At 36.4% G+C, this 24,328-nt stretch overlaps 1 protein-coding gene across 1 annotated transcript in view; it reads left to right on the plus strand.

Annotated features, from left to right (window-relative positions):
* Positions 1 to 24,328, plus strand: part of LOC124552499 (glutamate-gated chloride channel) — a 436,122-nt gene that overhangs the window by 291,825 nt on the left and 119,969 nt on the right. Inside the window, exons 7-8 of the mRNA XM_047126783.1 lie at positions 5,110 to 5,192; positions 17,595 to 17,735. Coding sequence (XP_046982739.1) covers positions 5,110 to 5,192; positions 17,595 to 17,735 — 224 coding nt within the window. The remainder of the gene's footprint in view (positions 1 to 5,109; positions 5,193 to 17,594; positions 17,736 to 24,328) is intronic.

The raw sequence follows: 24,328 nt of genomic DNA on the forward strand, positions 1-24,328 counted from the left end.
TGATTAGGACATGCATGGTAGATGCGGGGAAAAGCTTAAATTTCACAACCAATCATCTCACTTACAACAAGTGAATATTTACACACTTCTTAGGATACAAATTGCCAATCAATAAAGGTTAAGAAGTTCTCAAGAGTTGTTTATGCAATTGATATGAAGACAAACAAAAACTTTTGTTTTTAAACCATGAATCTTTAGAACCGAGAACTATTATTACTTTACTTTGTTTTCAAACCTAAGTCATAGGTCCATTGTCACTGTTATCTGAGTCTGTGATTGAACAACATGACTGGAAATTTATGATGATAGATTCGAGGTTTGTATCCATCTTCACTTCCCTATAAGAATTTTCTTCTTGGAGCTTTTCGTTGTGACATGCACAGTCTTTCCATGCTAAAGGGAAAATGTTGTCCCTTGCTTTGCTTCATGCTCACACAATTCAATGCCTCTTTTGTTCTTTTCTGCCACATAGCCTTTAACATCTGTGCAAATTAATACACTCAGATTATACTGACAGTAAGGTGAGGGTAAACACAAAATTTTGTGTGTATGTTCATGTACAAGGAAGTCAAGCACATACATTTTGTCACGTGGCAGGTATAAATTAATAGCACATAGGTGTTTGGCATCAATCTTGTTTATACTGTGCTGACTTTTCTTTCTTAAGCCACAGTACAATATTTGATTTCATTGAGTTTGTACTTGGTGTTTAGCGGAGTGATAATTGTCAATGTCCATTACAAAGATCGAGTTTGGAGCAGGATTTGACAAGAACTGTTCAATGAATCACTTCTTGAAAGGGACAGCGTTCGTTTCCATGTGGTAGTCATTGCAGTTCCTCTTACACCTATAAACACAATTTTTTTCTCAGGGAAAAAACCAGAAAAAGAGCCAGGATGCTGAATAATTGTCCAAGAACTTTTTCCTATGGGAACTGTAAAACCGTCAGTACCATCACTCATTATCGAGCAGATTTTGCTGGAATTATTTTGATTAATCCATGTTTCATTAAGGTAATACATTGTTAAATGACCTTCTTCTCTTATTTTGTGCACCTTTCTTAGGAATGTGGCTTTTGCTGCAGCTGTGTCACTTCTTTCTATTAAAATTTTTTTTCATTGTTACTTTTAACTTATTTGAAACAATTGCCCATTAAAATTCTGTTGATTGACAAAGCATTACCTTTGAAGCCAATTTATTCATCCATAATCGTAACAAGTTTTTGTGACACTGGATATGCACCATTTGTATACATTTCAAACAAAGAGAGCCTTTAAATATCGTTGTCACACCCATCCATTTGTGTCATGCATTTCTCACTGTTTTGATGCTTTCCTGGTGACACAATAACAACTTTTCCTGACAGTTCTACAGCTCTGACACTGTCATTTACAATTCACTGTACAGTTCTCTTGCTAACACTACTAGCTTCCACCATTCATTCTTGTGTCTTCCAAACATCAACAACAATTGTCCATCTTTCAGACTGAAAAAGTTGAAAACACAGTAAATAATCCCCCTTGCCTGCTTGTGAAGCACTTCACATTTATTGCCATCACATGACATATTTATTTGGAAATCACACCAACCAATTTACAGAAATACATTCACAGCTACACTGCTACAAAAAAATAACTTTAATAGTTGAATCAATATTTAGGTCATTCTGTGGATGAAATTGTATAGTCGCAAAGTACAGCAACAGTACAGCCTTCAGGAAAGAAACATTCGCTATATAGCAGTAATAAGTGGCTAGCCACTCAGGAAGGAAATGACTCTTATTGACTACTAGCAGTTAATAGAGGGGGATGCACAGAATGGCTGAAAGTTGGGACACCTTCCTATGTGATGCAGACTACTAACATTACATCGATTTGTATACCTATTCGAGAGACCAGTTCAACAGTTTTTGAGATGCATTATGAGATTCTTGAGAGTTTAACTATTTTTCATGAGACACCCAAGCTAGACAAATTCCTGTTACTACTAAAATCTATGAACACCTTGGTACGTACATAGATCAAAGTATTAGATGGATAGACCACATTCATTTTGTCTTAAAATCACTAGTCACTTCTAACAACCAAGTCAGATATCACATGTAGCCCCCTAGCAAAACATTAAAAATTACTTACAGTGGGGTCTGGGTGTCAGTTTCTTAAGTATGTAAGATTTGTTGCTAAATAGAAGTGCTTTCTACAGCAAAGGAAATAAAGTGTTTTTATGAACTAGGCTGTGTAGAATGTTGTAAGGAAGCCTTTTGAAGCGTAAGTACTTTGCAAAATATTCTTTGTTTATATTTCAATTAATAAACTTTTCCTTCCATTGAAATACTGAATCAAATAAGTGTAGCTATTTACATGACTGCAACCATGTGGCCAAATATAATTACTTTCACTGAAAAATGAAGTTAAAAATGATAGTGCAAAGTCCATCAATTAACAAGTTGATATGATATAACTATCTACTAAACTCGCGCGTCGCCGAAGTGGCATCAAATCGAAAGACCTGCACCAGGCGAGCGTACCCGACGGGAGGCCCTAGCCACATGACATTTCCATATTTTTGAGAACTTATAATGTGAATAGTTCCAAAACAAAACTAAAAAAAATGTGATTCACCCATGCCTAGGACATAGCTTATATTATTTTGCATAAGATTATATATGAGACAGTAACATTTAAAAATGTAAATAATAGATGTAAGATAATGACCAAATTTCCACTCTGCAGTGGAATGTGTGTTGTTTTCAAACTTTGGGGCTGATTAAAACTGTGTCTTGGACTGGGATATATAGATGTAAGATTGCTTGTTTTTCATATATGTAAAAAAATAATAATAAAACTACATCAAATCCCCAACTATCATGCTTGTCCATAGTTTTAAGTTGTTTTTCATATTGGATAGAGTTTGTTGCATAGTGATTTTGACACTTCAGTTGCACTAACTGTTTGTATAATGCTAAATACAAAATAATTATAAAAACATCATTAATGAAAATTAATTAACAGGTAATAGAAATTTTCAAATTTTACCAATTTTTCCTTGGTTGGAAGCTGTTTGAAAAAAAAGTAGAAATAAAGGGTAAACGTACTTGGTGTTTAAGGAAAGGAACTGGTTATTGGAGTGGAAGTAATGTGAGATTTAGTACAGGCACAAGAATATTGTGCTAGATGAGATTGTAATGCCAAGATTGTTACCGGTTTAAAGTGATTCATTGTTCAAGAATAGTAATTTTACCCAAAATGAAATACAGAAAAATGGAGATCAGAAATGTGTAGATAAAGTAAATTTCATGTAAGTGAATACAGCAATCATATACTATAAACAGTATTTGCTGTAGAAGTGATACGAAGTTGAAAGAATCAATTTCAACATTGTCCAGGCAGAGAGTGAAAGAAAGACAGAAAAAAATGTTAAGCTGTGAGGAAGGAAATTATTGTGCGAGGTAGTGGGACAATGCATTGTGATAGAAAAGTGTTTTGGGCAAATAAGGCAAGTATGGAAGGTGACATGTTGTGAGGTAGATTTTATGGCAAAAGGCTCCACATCCTCCCATAAAAAAGCATCCTGTGCATATCCTTATGATTTCATAGTAGTAAATATACTTAAATCCAATTCTGCAATATTATTGTGAACATAAAATGGCAAGGACTCCTTGCACTAAAGAGCTAACTAGATTGCTATTTAACAAATTTAAAGCATACTAAAACACTAGTCATCTGATATCATTATGAACTATAAGGGAGTCCTGTTAAGTGATTCAGTTACAGGGGCCAATGAGTGTTATTGTGGCATCAGCAAAATTTCTTGTGGGTGATGGGGTGACTGGGAGTTGTGTTGTTTTTTTCCAGTTTTTTACTCAAAATCCTGCCAAAGATTTTTGGGAAGAAATATAGCATCACTTTTTTGGCAGATGGATTCACCAGAAAATTTGACAGCCACCATACATAAAACTTCGAGTGATATATCAAGGAATTACATCTTTGATATGTTGTGACTTAAAGAAAAATCTCCTTTAAGGTTTAAAGGTAGGCTATAAGTGTAGTGAAGTGATCACCTACATATTATTAGTTTGACACCTTAGTGGTGAATGGTGGTGGATTCCTACACAATTTTGGCCATATAATTTGATTAGAAAAACAAATAAAATAAATACCCTGACCATTTGTGTGTTTTGCAGGTTGAGCTCTGCCTTAGAATATTGTCAGAGACATTAATTAATTAATGTACCTGAGTCTCAACAGGACTCCTTTGCAATAGTTCATAATGATATCAGATGATTAGTTCTATTAGTACACTTTAAATTTGTAAAATGACAATCCAGTTAATTCTCACTGGAAACTGGGCAGTTCTCATGCAGATATAATACAGTGTTTTTGTCTGTCCCTCAATTTTTACTTAATCTGTTTCTCCTTAGTTTTTCATTCAGCTGACAGCGATGGAGTATTGCCTCGAAGAGATGGATATTAGACTGTATTTCAGTGTGCTGAATCTGGTTCATATAATATTTGATTTATGATTCCAGTAATCATCATAAATGATGATTAAATTTAATAATGTTTTCAATTTTATAAAACATAGCTACTGTAGACTGTGAACATATATGTATACTGTGTTAAGTTGTTCAGCATCCTCTCACCAAATACAGCCAATAGACTACTTTCCTGATAATTAAAACTGCTTCTTCTGTCATGTAAGCAAAAACCTTGACAGCTTTCAGGACCACATGATTTTAATAAAAGTTTTAAATAATTATTCTTTTCTATTTCTAATATCTTTTACCTAAGCCTGTTTGTACCTAAATCTGTCACCTGTCTTTAATTAAAGGAATAAAATTTTGTTTGGAATTAGAAGTGATAGCATATGAATATGCTAATCAGTGGCATTACAGTTGTTCTGTGTGTCCAATATGGGTGACTAACTGTGGATCTTAAGCAAAAATTATAGCACTGCAGAAAATTAGTTTGCCACAATTCTCTTTTTTGCACCCAGAGCTTCATCAGGCAGTTCATTTATTACTGAGAGCTCATGTTAAGTAGAGAAGAGTCATTAAGCTGAAAATATTGGATGTAGAAAGGTGTTAGATTTGTGAGTATGGTGTTGCAGGCGTCATCTCATTCTCTCGTGCCAAGGCAGTCTGCACATCTTTCCCTTCGATGACCCACTTTGTTCCTTTGCGATGGAAAGCAGTGAGTATTTAAGAACAACTGAATTACCTAGCTCCTTCTGCACAGTTTTCCTCCTTACCCCTCACAGGAAGGAGCCTTGCAATGTTTTTGTTGCAATTTCCTGCACTAATCCATTCCACAGAGTGTAATGTCCAATTTTAAACCTTGTCGCCATTTGCATGTTGTTGTTGTTATTGTTGTTGCTTCTTCAGTGACTGGCCTTGAAAATGAAAGAGCAAAGCAAAAAGTGGAAAATAAAAAAAGAGGCAAAACTGAAACCTTGTAAATACTTCTGCATGTAGAAGAGTCCTCCCTCACCTTTGACTTTATTTTTTTCAGTTTTGCTTGAAAGAAATTTCTTGCTGATTGAGTGTTGGTCACAAACATACAAATTTAGAAATAAATTGCCTTGGATTTGGAACATTTCACATGGCATTAAAGTAGGCCAGTAAGGTAACACTATAAACTTACTCCTCATTTGATTACTTGAATGCATAATAAACCACAGTAACAGTAACTAAAGACATTCTGTTTTATGGTGCATTCCATACATTTGGTTCTGAGAACATCGATACGAGAACAAGTATTATGTATTCACTTTGTGGTATATTGTGTGCTCACCTGGCTGTGCTCCCTTTGGCAGCTTAGTTCAAAGGAAAATGTTGCAACATCAAACTGACTTTAACTGCATAAAATACTGAAACTGTATTAATTTGCCATATTGTAGTAATTTGAACCTTTTGACCCTGTATGCTAAAATGCTGTATATATTAATACTGAAAAAATTTTGCATGTAATTTCACTCTTAAATTCCATTCTGTGTTTTTGCTTTTCTTGCTATTTTAAATGTGTGCGTTTCTTCCTTTGTACTTTGTGCACTAATAATAATATTTTGTTGACAATTCAGTTACTACCTTCTGTTGTTGCAAGAAATCTTTCAGGAATGTCAGAACTTATGTTTACTGAACTAAAAATTTTACTTGCTTAATATAAGAAAATACAAATATGGTTTTGTAGCACAGTCTTAATATTTATTTCATAATTCCTAGATTGATAGTTTAAATGCATATAATGAATTCCACAGTGTAAATGTGTATGTGCTCCGTTCCATAATTTACACACAGCAATATTAAATGGCACTGAAGCTGCCTTACTTAAAGTGATAGAAAATTGTTTGATAATAAGTGTATCAGTCAATAGTACATGGCGTATGTAATCTGCATATCACTCAGTGTGTCCAGTGACTGACAACAAGTGCTTATTGACAGTAGTTCGTGACATAATCAGTAGTTGAGAGAGTTCTAAGTGGAATAACAAAGGACATTATCTTGCCATTTTTTTGTGAGTGCAGCAGTATTTTTAATCCATACGATCAATTTGCCCCGTGTGCGAATTTTTTCTTTGTAGACTTTCCAATTAAACCACCACCACAGTCAATAATCTAAAGGGGTATTTCTGGAAATCTCAGTGGTCAAGAAACATGACCATCTCTGCCAGTCCATCTTCCAGGGAATGTTAGGTTTAGATGATGTGTCACGTGGTGACTAGAATGTGCAGGGACTTTGTCATACTGGAAGAATGTACTGACCCTTGTTGTCAAAGGAACCTCTTCCAATAATGCCGGAAGCTCTTTTCAAGAAAGTCTAGATAACAGAACCCTATAAGACAATGCAGTAACACAATGAGGTCACTCAATTGATTGCACACATTTGCAGAAAAGAATTCTAGAAAATGTGTTTCTTCAGAGACATGTGAGTTTTTGCTGGACCACTGATATAATTTATGAATGTTATTGATACCATCATGAATGTGGCTTCAGCAGTAAACAGTAGTAATGGGATTATTCAGCAATTTGCAGTTAACCAGACTGCCTTTCCTTCTCAAAGATGGCGAATCTGCTGTAAATGATAAGGACAGGGACTGTGCCGATGTAACGTCTGCTGTATTCTGTATGTTCATGTTGAAATATTACATTCTACTTGTTCAATAATGACTTCTTTTTCACCCACACTCTGTTCATTTTCACATTCAGATGTAATGTGACTGCTGTGCACTGCAACATTCTCACACAGTTTATTGGAAATATGAGGAAATTGCCTGCTGTTGTCTCTGCGGGCAACCGCAGCATTGTCATTACAAACTCGTACATAAACACCATACCGGTGTACTCAGCATTTGTAAATCCATGTGGCATGCTTAAATGATAGTTTCCATCATGGAATTTCCACTATTGTAGTATTTGCAGAAACGGGTTTGAATATGAAAGGAAATCATTGGTGGACTCTCAGAAAAAGACTTGCAAATTTCAAGAGCATAGTGTGCATGTGAAATATCAGTGTTGGGAGAAAGCAAGTATGATAAGAACGAACCTAAGGAAGAAGTGAAGGAAGAATTGTAGGAACTTATGACTGTTAGGAATTTAAGAGTAGTCTTCTATCAAACAAATGGTAATAAGCAACTACTCATCTGCAGATGAAATGTGGGCATTATATAAGACCTAGAAAGAAGTGTAACTATCACTGTGGGGGATAATACATAGTTTTTTGTTCTTACATTGAGAAAGAGAGTGAAAGCTGAGAAGCTAGCAGTTGTCTGTGTGCGTGACTCTGTGCCGCCTGTATTCCATTTGCGATTGAGTTTCCTCAATGTTGTTTACATCCTGAAATATTATAATTGTCATGCTTCATTTGAAAAATAAAAATGTAAATCGTGTTGAATCTAATGGGTTCTTAGCTACAGTAGCACCCTAAAAAAAAAGAGATGACTATTGCAGTATGAAAATAGTTATTGTCTGTGTATTAATTTAATTCATTTTAAGAAATGTAGGATTCAAAACAAATACAAAGTTTGTTTGTGAAGGGAGGTAAGTGTTGTTGCCATTTGCTGGAAATGATATCATAGAATAAAAGTATGTTAATTGAGTCCATCATTTTTACATTTGAATCTTTATTTGTCTTAATTTATTGATATTTATCTGATTTGACCATTTTTACTTATCCCCAAACTAATCATAATTACAAGTAGCAAGTGTCTTTATTTTGTTTTTCATTTTCTTATTTCTCTTCTTTCTCTGACTTTGGTTCTTCTGTCTCTGTTTCTTGCTCTTCTCTTTCCAAGTCTTAGAGTTTTTCAAAAGTATGTTAAAACTCATTTACAGAAAAAACAGATTCACATATCAGTTGACATTGTAATGAGATCTTTAAGTAAAAGTCTCATAATATGACCAACTCTAGCATATTTTATGTAGGATCACTGTAGTTATTATGACAGTAATTGTAGAAGTTACATGAAAAGGACCGTGTTTCATTACAGCCTGCATTATTTTATTAAAATAAAAGTGAATTTTGTTATTTCTGGACAGGAAGATCCTTCTTCAGTTGTTCAGGATAATAAAAATAGCAAATGAAAAGGAACTAAAAAGTAATGGATGTTGTAATGACAATAGTTAACTTGGTCATACTTCCAGATAAACATTTTAGGCAGATTTGATGTGTGCAAAGAATTTGTTCTATAATATTTTGTAATACATTTTACCTCTTTGAAATGAGGCAGCTGTCACAGACCATTGTTTGTTTATGGTTTGTTCCCTCTTGTATGACTCTTGGCATTATCGGATGCGGATTCTGAACTATTAACCACACTTTTTTCATGTGATTCATTTTTATGTCATGTCTTGGGGGAACCAGAAAAATATTTTTACAAACTTATTTATGTGTGTGCTTAGCTGAAGATCACAAATTTGAAAGCTAAACTGCTGTCACTGACACTCAGTTTATCTATCTGCCCCTCAACTCTGTTTGTTTACAACAAGTAGTTTTCTGACACTGGACTGCTGTTTCTTTTCCAGTTTTTCCTTTATGTCAGAAGTATCCCTCAGAGTTTACTCACTTTCATTTTTTCCGTTTATTGCTGAAACCTGAATCCCAGTCATTGAAAGTATGACAGCGTCTCTCTCCTTCATGTATCAGCTGTTATCTATAACTTTCATCCTACGTTAGTGTTTAAAATTCATAAGCTTCGTGATGTACATGGTGGTTGTTCCATATTTCGGGACTATAAAAAAATCAGAACATTGCAGCCTTTTCAAGGAATGTACATGAACAAGAATTATGAGTTATTGATATAAATGGTATGTTCGGCACATTTGATTGGTAGCTGTTATATAGACTGCTGACCATTAAAACTGTATCTCTATGAAAGTGACTTGCAACTAGTGCCAAATTAGCATGAAGTGTGCAGCATTGCTTTGCTAAGCAAATGATATAATTTCAGTGCAACTATACCAAGTGGGTTGGGGTAATGATACTTACATTATGCATGTGAGGTAAGATTAGACAGTGGGTTTCTCATTCAGAAACATCTACCAGCACACATCAAGATTTGATAGCAGCAGTTTCGTGAACTATGAAGGCAGCAGTCTATTATTAGACAAATTCCACAAATTGATGCTCTCATTTATCAGGATGCCTTGACTGTCATGTGAATGTTGACACAGTGGGTTCAGGATGGCCATGCTCAATGTCATGCGGGATCTAAATGCCCCCATGTGACTAGCGTATGAGGGGACTGACGTATCGTTAGTTCAGCTGTGCAGGGTCGTACAGCAGAGTCATGTACATTGATTCAAGAAATGAGCTCATTTGCAGCAAAACAACTACCTACACAGCAGGCAACAGTGCTGAAGTATGACAGACTGTCAGCACAGCAACCACTGTTGTGACTTTCATTCACACAACAGCTGAGGTGGGCATGCCGAAGGTGGTGAACCTGATGACAACCCTGAAAAAAGCAGTGGCACCATGTTATCTTTACAACCTTTCTGATTCTGCATACAGCATCATAGTGGATATATCTGTGAGTAAAGGATCCAAGGAGAATGTTATTGTCATACTGTCTCAGTACCTGGAGTGATGGTACAGTGTGTCACTGCATACACAGCACGATCAGCTCTGTTTTGCATAGCCAGTAATTTCAACAGCAACTGTCACATTTCCAACATGTTACGGACAATGACTGTGCACCATCTTTGAGATCTCTGTGATTTTATTTTTCAGCAAGAGAAGGCAAGACTGCATGTAGCCCCTGCTGTTCTGACCTATCTCAATGCTGAATGGAGATGTAGATGAGAAGGCAGGGGCTGTAGTTACAGCTGATGGCGGCTCCCTGCCAGCATCCTGGTATCCACCTAGAGAGTGATCGGGAACACTGGCAGAAAAACCAGCCACAGGGTACTCATCTGCATTCATGGATGCAGACTATGGTCAGAAGGACAGGAAGCAGGACTATAGGGGCAGTGTGATGACTGTCGAGAGGCAGTGCCTCTGTGGACATCAGCTGAGACTGCAGGTTCAGTGGCAGTGCAACTTCAATCTCTGTCAATGCCACTCTGTATGGCACTGACCAGGATGGGCAGAGTGCCAGAGATTACCGCTGTTGGATACCCTAGCAATGTTCTGGCTCTGTGGACAAAAATTCTGCATCATAATCAGTCACAGAAGAATGCCGCAGCTGGTTCTGGTGATGTCAGTGCAGTGCAGAGGAAGCTTAAATTACCTAAGACGAATGACCCAATACATGTGTGATAACACCTTGATCATAGTGTTGTTTCTTGCCAAAAACTTTTAAAAACACTTTATCCTGTGTTTGAAACTTTGTCTTACCCATCAGAATGAACTATTTCTATGGCAAACGCAGACGGTGCAACAAGGTATGGTGATGAGAACCGTGTAGTAATTCTGCCAGCAACTTCTCGTCATGTGGCAAAGAATGGTAGGAGGAAAGAAATATCTTTAAGTGATTGCTTCCATGTGTGGGAGAAACAGAGTTTTTTGAAGTGACTTTCAAATGTTCAAATGAACCATTCAGCTTCACCACTAGACTGAGGGTGAAAATGTGCAGTAATTAGATAGTGTGTGCCATTGTTGGCACAAAACTGTTGAAAATCAGCCAATGTGAACTGTGGTTCACTGTCTGAGACAAAGACTGAGAAGACCTATGAAACAAAAAATAAAGGATAAAGCCGATACAGTACTGGCGGATGTCATGCGTCCGACAAATGTAAATCTGCGAAATCAATATGCAAGTGTTGCCATGGTCCGGATGGATTTGGCCATTGAATGAAGCATTGTGGTGGAGCGGACTTACACTCCACACAAGCAACGCAGTGAGAGGTAATTTGCTGAATTTGGGAGTCAGTGCCATACCGAGCATAATGACTTCCTGCTGGTGGTAGTGAGGAATCGCAACTGGTGCATCGTCATTCTCTGTATGGAGCAGCTAAACACGTGACTGCATGGATAGTGCATGACAATGTGAAAAGCAGCAACACACCATTGGGTGGGGAATGCCTTTCAAACTATGTAACCACCCGTAATATGCATATTGCTATACTACTAGAAGAGCTGGGTCCGAAGCAGTTGCTTCAGCAATAAACCAAAAGCCCAGAGGAAAATTTTGAAATGTTTCGAGATCTTGAGAATCAATTTCTTAAAATGATTCCTCAGATGAATCAAACGCTAACCGAGGCAACAAGTCACCATTCAGCCTGTACAACAACTTGTATTGATAATTAGATGATAACAGAGCCCAACATTATGATTTTTGTGTTGTCCATGGAAGGACAGGCTTCAAAGGATTGAGCAAAGCTGTTAAACACTGGTGATCAGTAATCAAATAGAACTTCCAACCTTACAAATATTGGTGTGACTTGGTAACACCATAGACAATGTCAAGCACCTCTTTTTCACTGCAGTGCAATTTGCTGAGAGATTTTGGAGCAAAAGCAGTGGTTTGATCTTAAGAGGGCATCCTGAGGGAGCGCATAGTTCCAATCCCATAAAAAGATGTATGCACAACTAACGCAACAGGATTAGCTGGATCAAAAATAACCACACAACAAAGATGTCTTAACAAAGCATTCTTTAACTGCTGAAATGCAATCTGACATTCTTGGCAGTTCAGTGGATCACAATTTGCGATAAACTTAATGTAATATGTTAATTTCCTCATAGTGGCCGGTAACTCCATGATGTTACGGGGTGCCAGCAATTCTTTAATTGCATACAAGAGCAAATGAGCAGGATGAATACGCTGCTTATTAATGATATGTCCTAAATATTCAAGTTCTTTATGGAAGAATGTACAATTTTCCTTGTTACATTTTGTGCCAGTCTCTGTGAGCAGTTGAAAGAAACATTCTAAATTTGCCATATGTTTCGCAGGCTTATGTCTCACGACAACTATGTCATCTGAATAGTTCCTACACGAAGGGACTTTTGCTGTTAATTGTTTCAGGAAACATTGAAAATAGTAGGAGCTGAAGCACTATGAAAGCTAGTGTGTGAAACTGAAACAATCTCACATGGTTATTGGTCACAAAATATTTCTTGGACTGGTCTGTCCAGTGCTTACTGTAAATATATCTCATGTAAATCAGCCTTCAAAAAGAAACTGCCACATCCCAACATGCCAATCAATAGCTGTGGTTGTGGGGGAGGATAGTAATCCATGACAATTTGTGGGTTTACTGTGGCTTTAAAATCAACACACTGAGGTTTCTCCCAATGGCTCTTTAAGTATAACTGTGAGGGGAGGAGGGAGGTTGCCCGCTGGCTTGCAGGAATGAATTGTATTGTCCCCACTGTCTTTCTGTCATTGCAGTGCCTTTGCAACCTGCTCACATATAGCAGTGGGAGAGGTCTAGCATGGTAAAATTGTGATTGCACATTGTGTTTAAAAGTAATGAGTCACTCAAAATTTTTAAGTAATCCTAATCGTCATTAAAAAAAGTTCACTGCACTTGTTGTACAAGTCAGAAACAATGGTATGAGGCATCAAAACACTGATTCATAACACATTGTCTTGTATGCACTGATTGAATGATTAAAACAAGGCTAAACCAAAAATGTTTGCACTGTTTCTGGAACACAATAGATGGAATGAAACACAATTTGTAACATCATGAGAAGTTGCTGGCAAACTGTGCAAGGCAAGTACTGGTATTTCATTATAAACGGACAAAACAGAAGCAAGCTTCTGTAGCCAAGGGCTACTGATCATGTATAAGTGCCTTTACGTACTAGAAAAACACACATACATGTGTTTAGTTTAAGTTTAATTTTCTTGTTAGCCTCTCATAAGTGCACAAAAAAGTTCATTCTGCTTTCTGTGGACTACAGCAGAAGGTTTCCTGGAAGTGTAAAACTCATGCTTTATTTGTGCCTGCAATAATGGCTGGGCTGTGATAACATTCATCTGCTGATAGCTGCAGTGCAGCTGCGCAGTAGACTGGCACTGGTCCGACGGCATTGTCGACAGATGCTCTGGACACGATTGTGCTTACCACACTTAAAAAACTGTGCTTCATGACAAGGACAAGTTTTTCTGTCAGTAGTAGAAAAACACAAACGACAGGATATCCTCACCTTATTCCGAAGTACAATGTGATGGTAAAGCTTTGCCTTTAAACTGATGCCTGTTCTTACTCACCTTAACGTCAACTGTAGACTGAGCACCCTGTGCACTACAAATAAGAGAATTATATATTTTGCATGATTGCATCACATGGCATGACATCACTGTAATTTTGTCTGCAAGAACAAGTGAACCAGAATGTCTTGTAAGCCCTCTTAAGTTCAGCAGTCTACTGCTGCAATGACTGTTCAGAGTGGCTCTTAAGGTGAAAAAATTTAAATCTCGCCACAGCGATTTGAATCTGTGCTTCGTAATGCTCATGGATTCTTCTTACGAGTTCTTCTGGATGTGAGTCAGAAAGCAAATTGAGACACAGACGATAGACGTCGGTTCTAACAGTGGACAGAAAGAATGCAATCCATGCCGTACCATTAACACTGCATGCAGTGTAGTGTGCTTCTAGTTTGGTGTGATATTGTGATCAGTCTTCTTCCTTGCTGTTAAACTGGCAAAACTAGGATGCAGTAACCGGCTGTCGTGCTGCTTGTTGCGACAGTAAGTTTGTTATCTGTTGAACACGGAGCAGTTGTCGCTCAATCTGCTGTGCCTGGAACTGAACACCTTTATTTAGTTATAGCTCACATGGGGACTCAGACATGGTTAAGCACTTTAGCCACGGTACAATACACAAAAAAGAATATAGCCACTGTGACTACGGGAACACCAGGCACATCCACCCAGACAGGTGTCGGTGAAGTCTAATCAAAATTACACATCGTGGTGATTATACGTAGTGGACAGATAACCACACTTGAACACAAAATTTTTGATATGCCATAGGAACAGTGGAATAGGTTTGACTTTGGAAGCGGTCAAGCAGATACTACAACATATAAAGAATTTTAGCCCAGTTTCAATGAAACAGATGAATACAGTAACTTGGAAGACATCCACTTCCACATGAGGGATGGTAAACATTTAATACTGTTGTAGAACACAAGAATGGCTGTTTATTACTTTGAATATTACCGAATGATAGTCAAATATCACATTGCATTTGAGTATGAACTTTAATATACAGTTTTTATTAGTGACACATGCTCACTCTTGGATCTAAACTGTGATGCTGTGCTATCAGACTGATGTGAGTAGCACTGCACTCTGATGTAAACAGACTTCCAGCAGCAGTGGATTACTGAACCCCTTGATGGCGTGTCTTCATCGACATTTCAAATTTGTGGCTGCATCTGGCAGTGACTGCCTGTAGCTTGTGGTTCTGTTGTGAGGTGCCAACTTCTAACCTTTTGCTTCACTCTTCAAATGACACCACAATTCTTTCTGCTCTGTTCTGGAGCCTGAATGTCCTATCCGTGTAGACCAATGGTTCTCAAATTTTTTCAGACCACCTCCCACCCAGCCAAATGTACTTGTCCTCAGTGGCCTCCTAAATTATCATATCCTATATCTTTAAAATCGAAATATGGATAACTGATTCATATTATTTTAAAACATGAATTCTAATTTATTTTAAATTGAATAGTGGCCCTAACTTTATAACGGAACAGTGACTTTACATTGGAGTATAAAAAGATAGAATTAATATTCTGAGTTGACATTCAGAATAACCATAATGGGGTGATAGACTTGATGAAGAGATATCAGTTTTCCAATATCTAGTTTAATAAGAGCCCCGGATCTCCACATTGAGTTATCTGAAGTCTATTTCTTTGCTTTGACAGAAGTCACACCACGATACTGAAACCACATTCCACCAAATATGCTGTTGTGAATAAAATAAGAAGTTTCTTAATCTCTTTACATGCTGCAATATATCTCAGCAATCTCTTTCTGCAACCAGAAAATTATATTTCAGCCCCATTAGTTCTTCCTCCAAAATTCTCACTTTTCCAATATCTGAAAATGGACATATCACCCAGTCTGGAATTTCCATCAAAAGCAGGTTCTGTTCTGTCATATCTTCATGCAACACACTCAAATGATTGCAGCCAATTTGCATGTCATCGCCAAAGATTCTACTCTTTTCATATAACCCGGAGAGGCTTGGAAATTGTTGTAACTCTTGATGGCTTATGTTTATATTGAACCTAACTAATTTCAAAACAAATGTTAAAATAACAATTATGGCTTTAGTAAGTTTGATTTCATTACTTTACAGGTGGACATGAATTTCATGAGGTTTGGCAAATAAACTGCCAGGCAAGCAATGCCAAATCTGATTGCTTTCAGTTCTTCACTGAACAAAGAGTTATTTCTTTCAAAATACTCCACAACAGTATCAAAATAGACGTAAACCTTCTGACACAGTTGCCTTTTGAGAGCCATCAAACTTCTGTATTAAACAGCAAATGTTCATCATTCTTGTCATAGAGCACCTGAAAAAGTCTATCATTGAGAGCTTGGAGTTTAATTTAATTCATTGCAATGATTGCAGTCTGAAGTGAGTTGTGTAAGTGGTCACTTAGGTTTTACATTACTAAATGTTGGCAATAAATGACATAATGAATTGTAAACACATCCGGGACAGCTTTCTTCATTTATACAGTAAAGTAACTGTAGCAACCTATTGTTGGTGGTGCTCCATCGGTTGCACAAGAATGCATATTTCTAAGGGAGATTTCCTTCTCTCTGAATAATTGTTCAACTCCATATATTTTTGCTCGTTTAGTGTGTATGTCTGGTAGCCTTGCAAATAATAGCTCCTCAACTAACCTTTCATCCTTAATATACAGCACATGAGTTAAAAGTAAAGATTCATTCATTGGTAAAGTTGACTCATCAAGTTTTAATGCAAAATCTGTTATTCTCAATATACAGCATAATGTGTTTCCACATTATCAGCCATTTCACCTGTTCATCTTTGTACAGAATTTTTACTCTATGGAATAATCTTAAACATGTCACATGGTGACTTACGTAAAACAGTTCATTGTTGGCAGGATGAGTCCCTCACCTACTGTACACAGATATCCATATTTAACTATCAAAAATAAAACGTTTATGTAGCAAGCAACTCATCAGTATTTTGTTGTAAATCATGGCAAAAGATGTTTGAGAGAATCGTCATGTCTCAAATTCATTACAGAGGGGCTGAGAGAGTCGTCATGTCTCAAATTCATTACAGAGGGGCTTAATAAAATTTTAATCTGAGTTCCCCTTCTCAGGATGTGCCTTTCTCAGATGTTCTATTGTGCTGTGAGGATTACCCCATAAACAAAGACTCTTTCACATATTATATACATTGGTAGCTTTTGGTTTGTAGGTGTTGGTATATATTTATTTATCACATACTCAGTGTTATATTGTCTTCATTTCTTGTTAGTGTAGTAACCGACACAAGGAAACAAGAATGCGCAACAGACTGTTTTGATTGACACTGAACACAATGTTACAATAAACATACAAATCACAAGTTTGAAGAGCTATACTGTAAGAAAGTCCAACAACAAGCTGAGTAACACACATTTACTGAGTACAGCTATGTAGGCACTATCAAACTTGGTGAGTGAAGTCCGGACGATGGGACAGCTGCCTTAGATGTCGACAGGCAGTATCACTATAGAACTGGCACAGGGGGTTGGTGGTAGAACCCTGATGAGGCCCCACTCTCTTATAATTATATCCCATCTGCACAAAGTATGATTTTTTTGTCTAATACCAATTTTTATATGCTGATTTCATTGTGCAAAATGCTTATTTGACATTATAGCAAGATAATTCTGTAAGCTTTGTGTGTTGTGAGGCAAATATTTATTTCAATTTGCTTCAGCTATTTTTACCAGGATTCCATTTTGCTTTCTAGAATGTCTTAAAGTAGATTTTTCTGATATTAGTTCAGTAATATGCTTAATATGTGAGTGTTTATAGAAAGTGACTTTCAATTTCAATTTGCTATTTGTAATCAGTTATCTGGTGATAATCCTGAATTTTAATGAAATAAATGTCAACAATCCTTAAACACAGTTATTAAATATTCTTTGTCCTCTCCCACAGTATCATACGAGCAGAAATACATTACGTATGTGTGGAAAAACAGTGAGGAGACATTGCGAAAGTCTCCCAGTCTGACCACCCTTAATGCGTATCTCATCAAGAATGCAACCACTGAATGCGAGAAGAAGTCCATCTGGAGAGGTAGGTACAACTTTATACTGAGAGGGATTCAACTAGCTAAATGTGATTCTAACCTATTACATTATCATCAGTCCTTGAAACATTGACATGTGGAACAGGTGTGGACATGTCAATAAAATAACACTTGTTTCTATGGATGGAGAAACATGCTGTGTTGAAATATGAATTATTGTGTTAGTATTATAAATGTTAGATGCTACTAAATGAAAATGGCATTACACAGCTTTATTTCGAAAGAATTGGTATTTCTCAAAATGCATTAAAAATACTTTTGACAGCAAGTTTCAGTTATAAGCTTTTATGGTACATGCCATGTAAACAAATAAATAAATAAATTAGAATATCTGTCAGGTATGGTACATTTTGCTCATAAGAGCCAATGACATAATTTATAAATTATGATTAATAGCTGAAACTGAAGAAGACCATTAATAAGATAAAAACTCAAAAAGCCAAATAATGACAGGTTAATAATTTATTTGACTAAAGTAACATTCAACAGTAGTACAGCTGGAGGCTCAAGAGTCCAAAGTAACTTCAGCTTTTGGAATGAAGAGTTTCTTTCCACAGAAATGAATAAGAAAGATTTTGTGGAAAGGACTAAAATGTAATATAAATTCAAATCCCAACACAGCTGTGAGTCATGAGTAGGAGGAGGGAGCGGGAGGGGAGGGGCAGATATTCTTGAGAGAGGATCAGAAGTGGTTTGTGGAAGAAAAGTTGAGGTTGGCAACAGTAAAAAGATTGCTGTAATTATGTAGTTAGCTGTTCAAGATACCTTGCAGAACAAGTTACAATGTTTACTAGAATGCTTTGTCCCATTAAGGTGATTAAGTCAACAATTTATATGTGGTGACACTACAAAAGGCATTAAAAATTGAGTACAACAAAAAACTTAGCATATTCTCTTTATTTGTAACCGCTTATTGGTATAGCCCACGTGGGACATGGTAACCGATGAGCAGTGACCAATTTTCATCCAAAGCACTGGGCTAGCTTGTTCAGAAGGGGATGCCGACAGTGTCTGAGACCTTTCGGCCAGTCAGCAATGACAGAATTGAGGCATAAGCCCTGCAATCTTTCTCGAATGATTTTACAGAAACTATTTGTTAGAAAAACTCATTTTTGCTTTATTTTTAACTTTTTATGTCAGGTTTATGATGGCGTGCCTGTCATTTCATCAGTGGTCATAGTTATTGGGATATTTATGTGGAAGTAAGACACTGCATGAAATTCGTAAATGTTTGTAGTGAAAAATTGAGGTTGCTGTGATTTTACATTTGGTACATACTACATAATATGTTGCTGTGTATGAAATTTAGCAAATATATTGAATTTTTCTTTAGACTTGGTTGCAGGTCTCTATCTGTCACCAATCTTAAGAAAATTTGTCTGACGTAGCAAACTCATTTGCAATTGGGCCATGCCAGTGACAAAACCAGAGTGAAATATCAACAACATTCCTCATATTTCATAAACATTCTGAGATATTAAAATGATATTTTGGAAAATAATAGCATGCAAAGAGAAGAGTATTTTGTGATATGTTTATTATGCAAAACTTCATTATCTATCATGCTATCACACTAACTACAAGCTTTTTCGATGAAATAATGCAATTTATAAGGGCTATTGATAGCTGGTAAAACGAGAAATGCTATGAGTTTTGGAACAACATAAGTGAAGACATTACATGTTTATTTTTTACCAAGAATGTGCAATTGCACAACTTTTAGTGAAGTGAGACTATGTGAACTCTGCTGTGTTTGGCAAAAGTAGCTAATTTTAACATGGCAACAGTAGGAATATGTAGGTTTTACTCAAAATTTGACTCATATGATGCTTCTCTGAAAGCTACAAGTGGTTAACAAGCCAAGTGAAAATAAATCATTGCATTTTTAATTAAATTAGATAATAACCAAAGCAGAGGTGACAGCAGAACATTTTAAATGACCACCATGCAAATTGGGCATAGAAGGCCTCCCACTTAATATTTACAAAAAATGTTAGCATAGGCTTCAGTTTCAAATGCCAATTCCCCTCCAACACTTGGTATTACCCCTACAATGCCTGCCCACAACTCCAACCACTAGCACTCATCCCATGTGTGTCCTTCTGTCTGTGCATGTAGTGACCATGACATTCTGCATTCACTATACAATTTTTTCAATTACTTTAACAAAAAATATCCTTCAAGTGGCAACCATTATTGAATTCATTTCCTAATTAGTTTTTCTTCTTTTAACCATTTAAAAGTTATTAAGAGATTGTGTGCAGAACTTGTATTCCAGGTATCTCAAGAGAGGAAAAAAAAATCACCCAGGGCTAAGTAGGGTGATCGTGCATGCCACCCCATGTTACACAAAGATAAGAGCGGTGTGAAAGTTTCAAATGTGCAACTGCACATCCTTTGGTAATTTGTCCAGGTTTGGTCACAGAAAGTTCTGTACAATGCCATTATATTTTAAATTTGGCTATAGTGCATCAAAATGATTCATTGGGCCTATGCAACAGACATTTGAAAAGTTGAGGTTAGTTTTCCTTTCACCTGGTACTGATAGCTTTTTCTGGAGCACACAAATTAAAATACACCTTAATAACATGTAGCAGATCAAGTGTGTCACAAATGATGGACAGACCTGCCATACCTGAACCAGAGAATTCTCCTGGTCACCAACAAGTCTGAACTTTTCAAATCAGTTAGCATAGAACTGGGAAGCAGTGATCATAGCACCATTACATCACCAGTGAATATGGCTGTAAATAAGAATATGAGGAAAGTTAAGAAGATATTTATACTTAGCAAGAGTGAAAACAAGCACATTTCAGATTACCTGAGCAGTCAAATTGAAAATTTTATTTCCAGCACTGACAATGTTGAACATTAAAGAACAAAGTTCAGTAGAACTGTAGAGTAAACCTTAGATAGGTATGGGTTGCAGAAAGTCGTGAGGGATAGGAAGGATTTGCCATGTTTCAACAACCTTGCTATAAAACTGATATGGAAGTGGATTTAAACATAGAAGCAGCCTCATTGTCAAACAAGAACTGGACTAAACCAAAATTAGTGTAAGGAGATCCGCATGAATATTCAACAAAATCTAAAGTAAAGCTCTATCTACTGATCTGACAGGAAATTGTAAGAAGTTTGGTCTTACATTGAATCAGAAAATGGATCAAAGCCAACTGTTAAGATGCTCTGTGACTTTATTGGGATCAGAACAGAATATGACATAGAGAAGGCTGAAATACTCCATAATAAGTGCTGCTGCAGTAGAAAAGGAACTGAAATCACTCAACAGAAGAAAGGGCACTGGATTTGATGGGATACCTGCACAGTTCTACATGTAGTATGTGAAAGAACGTGCTCTTCTTCTAGCATTAGGTTCCTGTAGGAGCAAAACATTCCTAGTGATTGAAAAAAAAATGCTTGCCATTCCCATTTTCAAGAAAGGTCATCTAATAAATGACCAGAACTATAGGCCTGTATCTCTGACATCAGTCTATTATAGAATTTTGGAACTGATTTATGTATCATATTATGAGATTTGTGGAGACCGAATACCTCCTCTGTAGGAATCAACACGGGTTTTCGGCAAACAGGTACCGTGCGTAACCTAGGTCACTCTGTTCAGCCATGAAACCCAGAAAGTGCTTGTATCCTGGTTGGTGTTGTGTTCCTGGACTTCTGGAAGGCTTTTGTTATAGTTACACACTGCTGCCTAATGAACAGAATACAAGTGTATGGAATATTGGACCAGCTGTGTGATTGGATTGAAGAGTTTCTAGCAAACAGAATACAGCACGTCGTTCCCCACTGTACGTACATAAAAGTAGCTATGGGCTTACCCCAATGGATTATTATAGGACCATTACTGTTCATGGTATATATAAACGATATATCAGATAACATCACAACATCCTTGAGGCTGTCAGAGGATAGACATGATGTCAGCAATTATTTGGTTTACTGAATTATGCAATAAACTGCAGGGAACCATCCAAGTTACAATATTGATTTTCTTTATTACTTGATTAATAGTTTGAGCCTGAGCTCATTAGATAATCATTGTAAAAAACAGAAACCAAGCAGCAAGTACTTTGTACATTACAAAAACAGAGCCACAGTACAAAGCTAACAGATGATAATTGGTACACACCACTAACCTATGCAACAACATCTGTTAAGACAACCACATGCCTGTGGATTCCAGTTACACACATCTTGCAAATTAGTGCAGGGCTGAACTTCATTCCCTTAACTGATACATTACAGTGTGAAAGGTATTAGGAAGACTAAGACAGGGGGTGATTATCAGAACTGTGCCATCTAGCAGCAACTATATTTTACATATTTTCTTTTTTTTATTCCCTCTTTCTTCAGTATTTTATAAAGCATTACAAAATATATATTTCAAATACAACAAAAATCATTACAAGAAGATATTTAAGTTACAATATGTAACAGAAACAAAAAGGTGTCTGTATGTCATCATGCCAGCACCATACTCAGCACACCATGAAAACAAATTTTGAATGTCTCGACGATGCTGGTAATACAAAAACAAGTTTTCAAAATGCCAGCAGACAGATCTGTAGATTAGGCTTGACACAGGAGAATTTTTTAAACTATGTGACTAATATAAGAGTGCTGTATTTTGGGTTCATGGTGAGAATGCTGCAGGAACTTAGTTTTGTAGTGTTTGGCATCAAAATTTAATACCTATGAAACTATTTTTAAGGATGAAGCACTGTTAAAATTCTGTCAGAAGTAGGCTGTAATGCTTATAATGTTGTTTTACCTACATCAACTCTAAATTCTTTTTTGAGAGGTAAAATAATGGAGTTCTACCATGTAAAAGAAAGAAAAACTATGTGTTTACCTACAACAATTTGCAACATGTGTGAATATAGGCTCTACGTTGTGAGTATAGAACTTTGTTACCATGAGGTCAAAGGCAGATGCACCTGTAATATTTATTCATTACCTTTAATTTATGTCCAATTCCTTGTAATGGTTTTATACCTTACTCTGTGATTTTACCACTATTTTGTCGTTTTATTCATGTTGAACTTTCATATTTTACCATAGTGTACTCAGTTGCCTCTTACTCCTAACTGTCTGTAATGGTTTATTCTTGACGATATGGTTTTATCATTTTTCATGTCAGACGTTATGTAATCATTTTATACCTGAATGTGTGGTTTCAATACAGTTGGGGTTTCTTATCTTGCCATATATTACTAAGTTGTCTGTAGAAAAGGTCTATGGATCTGTTTGTTTGTGTTTTGAAAACTCATTTTTGTGTTACTGGTGTGGTCAAGGTGTTTAAAATTTGTTTCAGGAGTGTACCACACATGGTGCTGGCATGATGATGTATAGACACCTTTTTGTTCCCATTACATATTGAAACTTAATATTTCTTGTAAAAAATTGTATTTGAAATATGTATTTTGTAATGCTTGTTACCATGTATGCTGTTACTTCATAAGAAACTGAAAAGAGAGAAGAAAAAAGGGAAATATGTAAATATAGTTGCTGCTAGATGGTGCAGTTCTGATAAGCACCCCTTACCCCAGTGTTTCTAATACTTTCCACTCCGTGGTGTCTGAGTTAGGTGAATGAAGTTTAGCTCTGTACTAATTCACAAGATGTGTTTAACTGGAATGTACAGGCATGTGACTATCATAATTGATGTTGCTGTATAACTTAATGGTATGTATCAATTATCGCCCATTAACTTTGTATTGTGGCACCGTTTTTGTAATTACTGTGTGGTTTCTGTGTTCTTAGAAACTTGAGAGAGTGATAAAGAAAAGTAATATTGCAACTTGGACAGTTCTCTGCAACTTATTACCTAATTTGATAAACAAATGTAACATATTGAGTATAAATAGGTGGAGATCCCAGTTACTGTAGGATTACAAAATCCTCAATCAATCATTGGAAGCAGTAACATCAGTTAAATAGCTGGGAGTGTGCATACGGAGAGGCTTAACGTGGAACAACCACATAAAACTAACCCCAGGTAAGTCTGGGATCCATACCAAACTGGATTGATAAACGAAATAGACAAGAGTCAAGAAGACCTGCACATTTCACTACAGGTTCATTTAGTAAGCACAAAACCATCATGGAGATGCTCAGCCAACTCCATTGGCAGATGCTGCAAGAGAGGCATTCTGCAGCACATTGTGGTTTACTGTTACATTTCCAAAAGCTTACATTCAAAGCAAAATCAACGAATATATTGCTTCCTCCTACACATATCTCATGGAAATAGCATAAAGTTTAAATTCTAGAGATATGAGCTCACACAAAGGCTTAATAACACTTTTTTGTGATGCAACAGAAAAGGAGGAAGTGACTTTGGTGCACTAAGAACCCCCCACCACACACCATAAAAGTGGCTTGTAGAGTATAGGTGTAAATGTAAATGTTATATTTCAAAATTATTTGTAAATGAAAGATGTAGTAAATACCCAAATATATATATTTTTTTTCCCCGAGTTAAGTCTCAATTCCATTTATTATTATTTTTTGGTCTTGTTTCATACTATAGTTTCTGTCCAATATAGTACTCTTTTTTCAT

The sequence above is a fragment of the Schistocerca americana genome, chromosome 10, assembly GCF_021461395.2.
Source record: "Schistocerca americana isolate TAMUIC-IGC-003095 chromosome 10, iqSchAmer2.1, whole genome shotgun sequence".
Taxonomy (NCBI): Eukaryota; Metazoa; Arthropoda; class Insecta; order Orthoptera; family Acrididae; genus Schistocerca; species Schistocerca americana.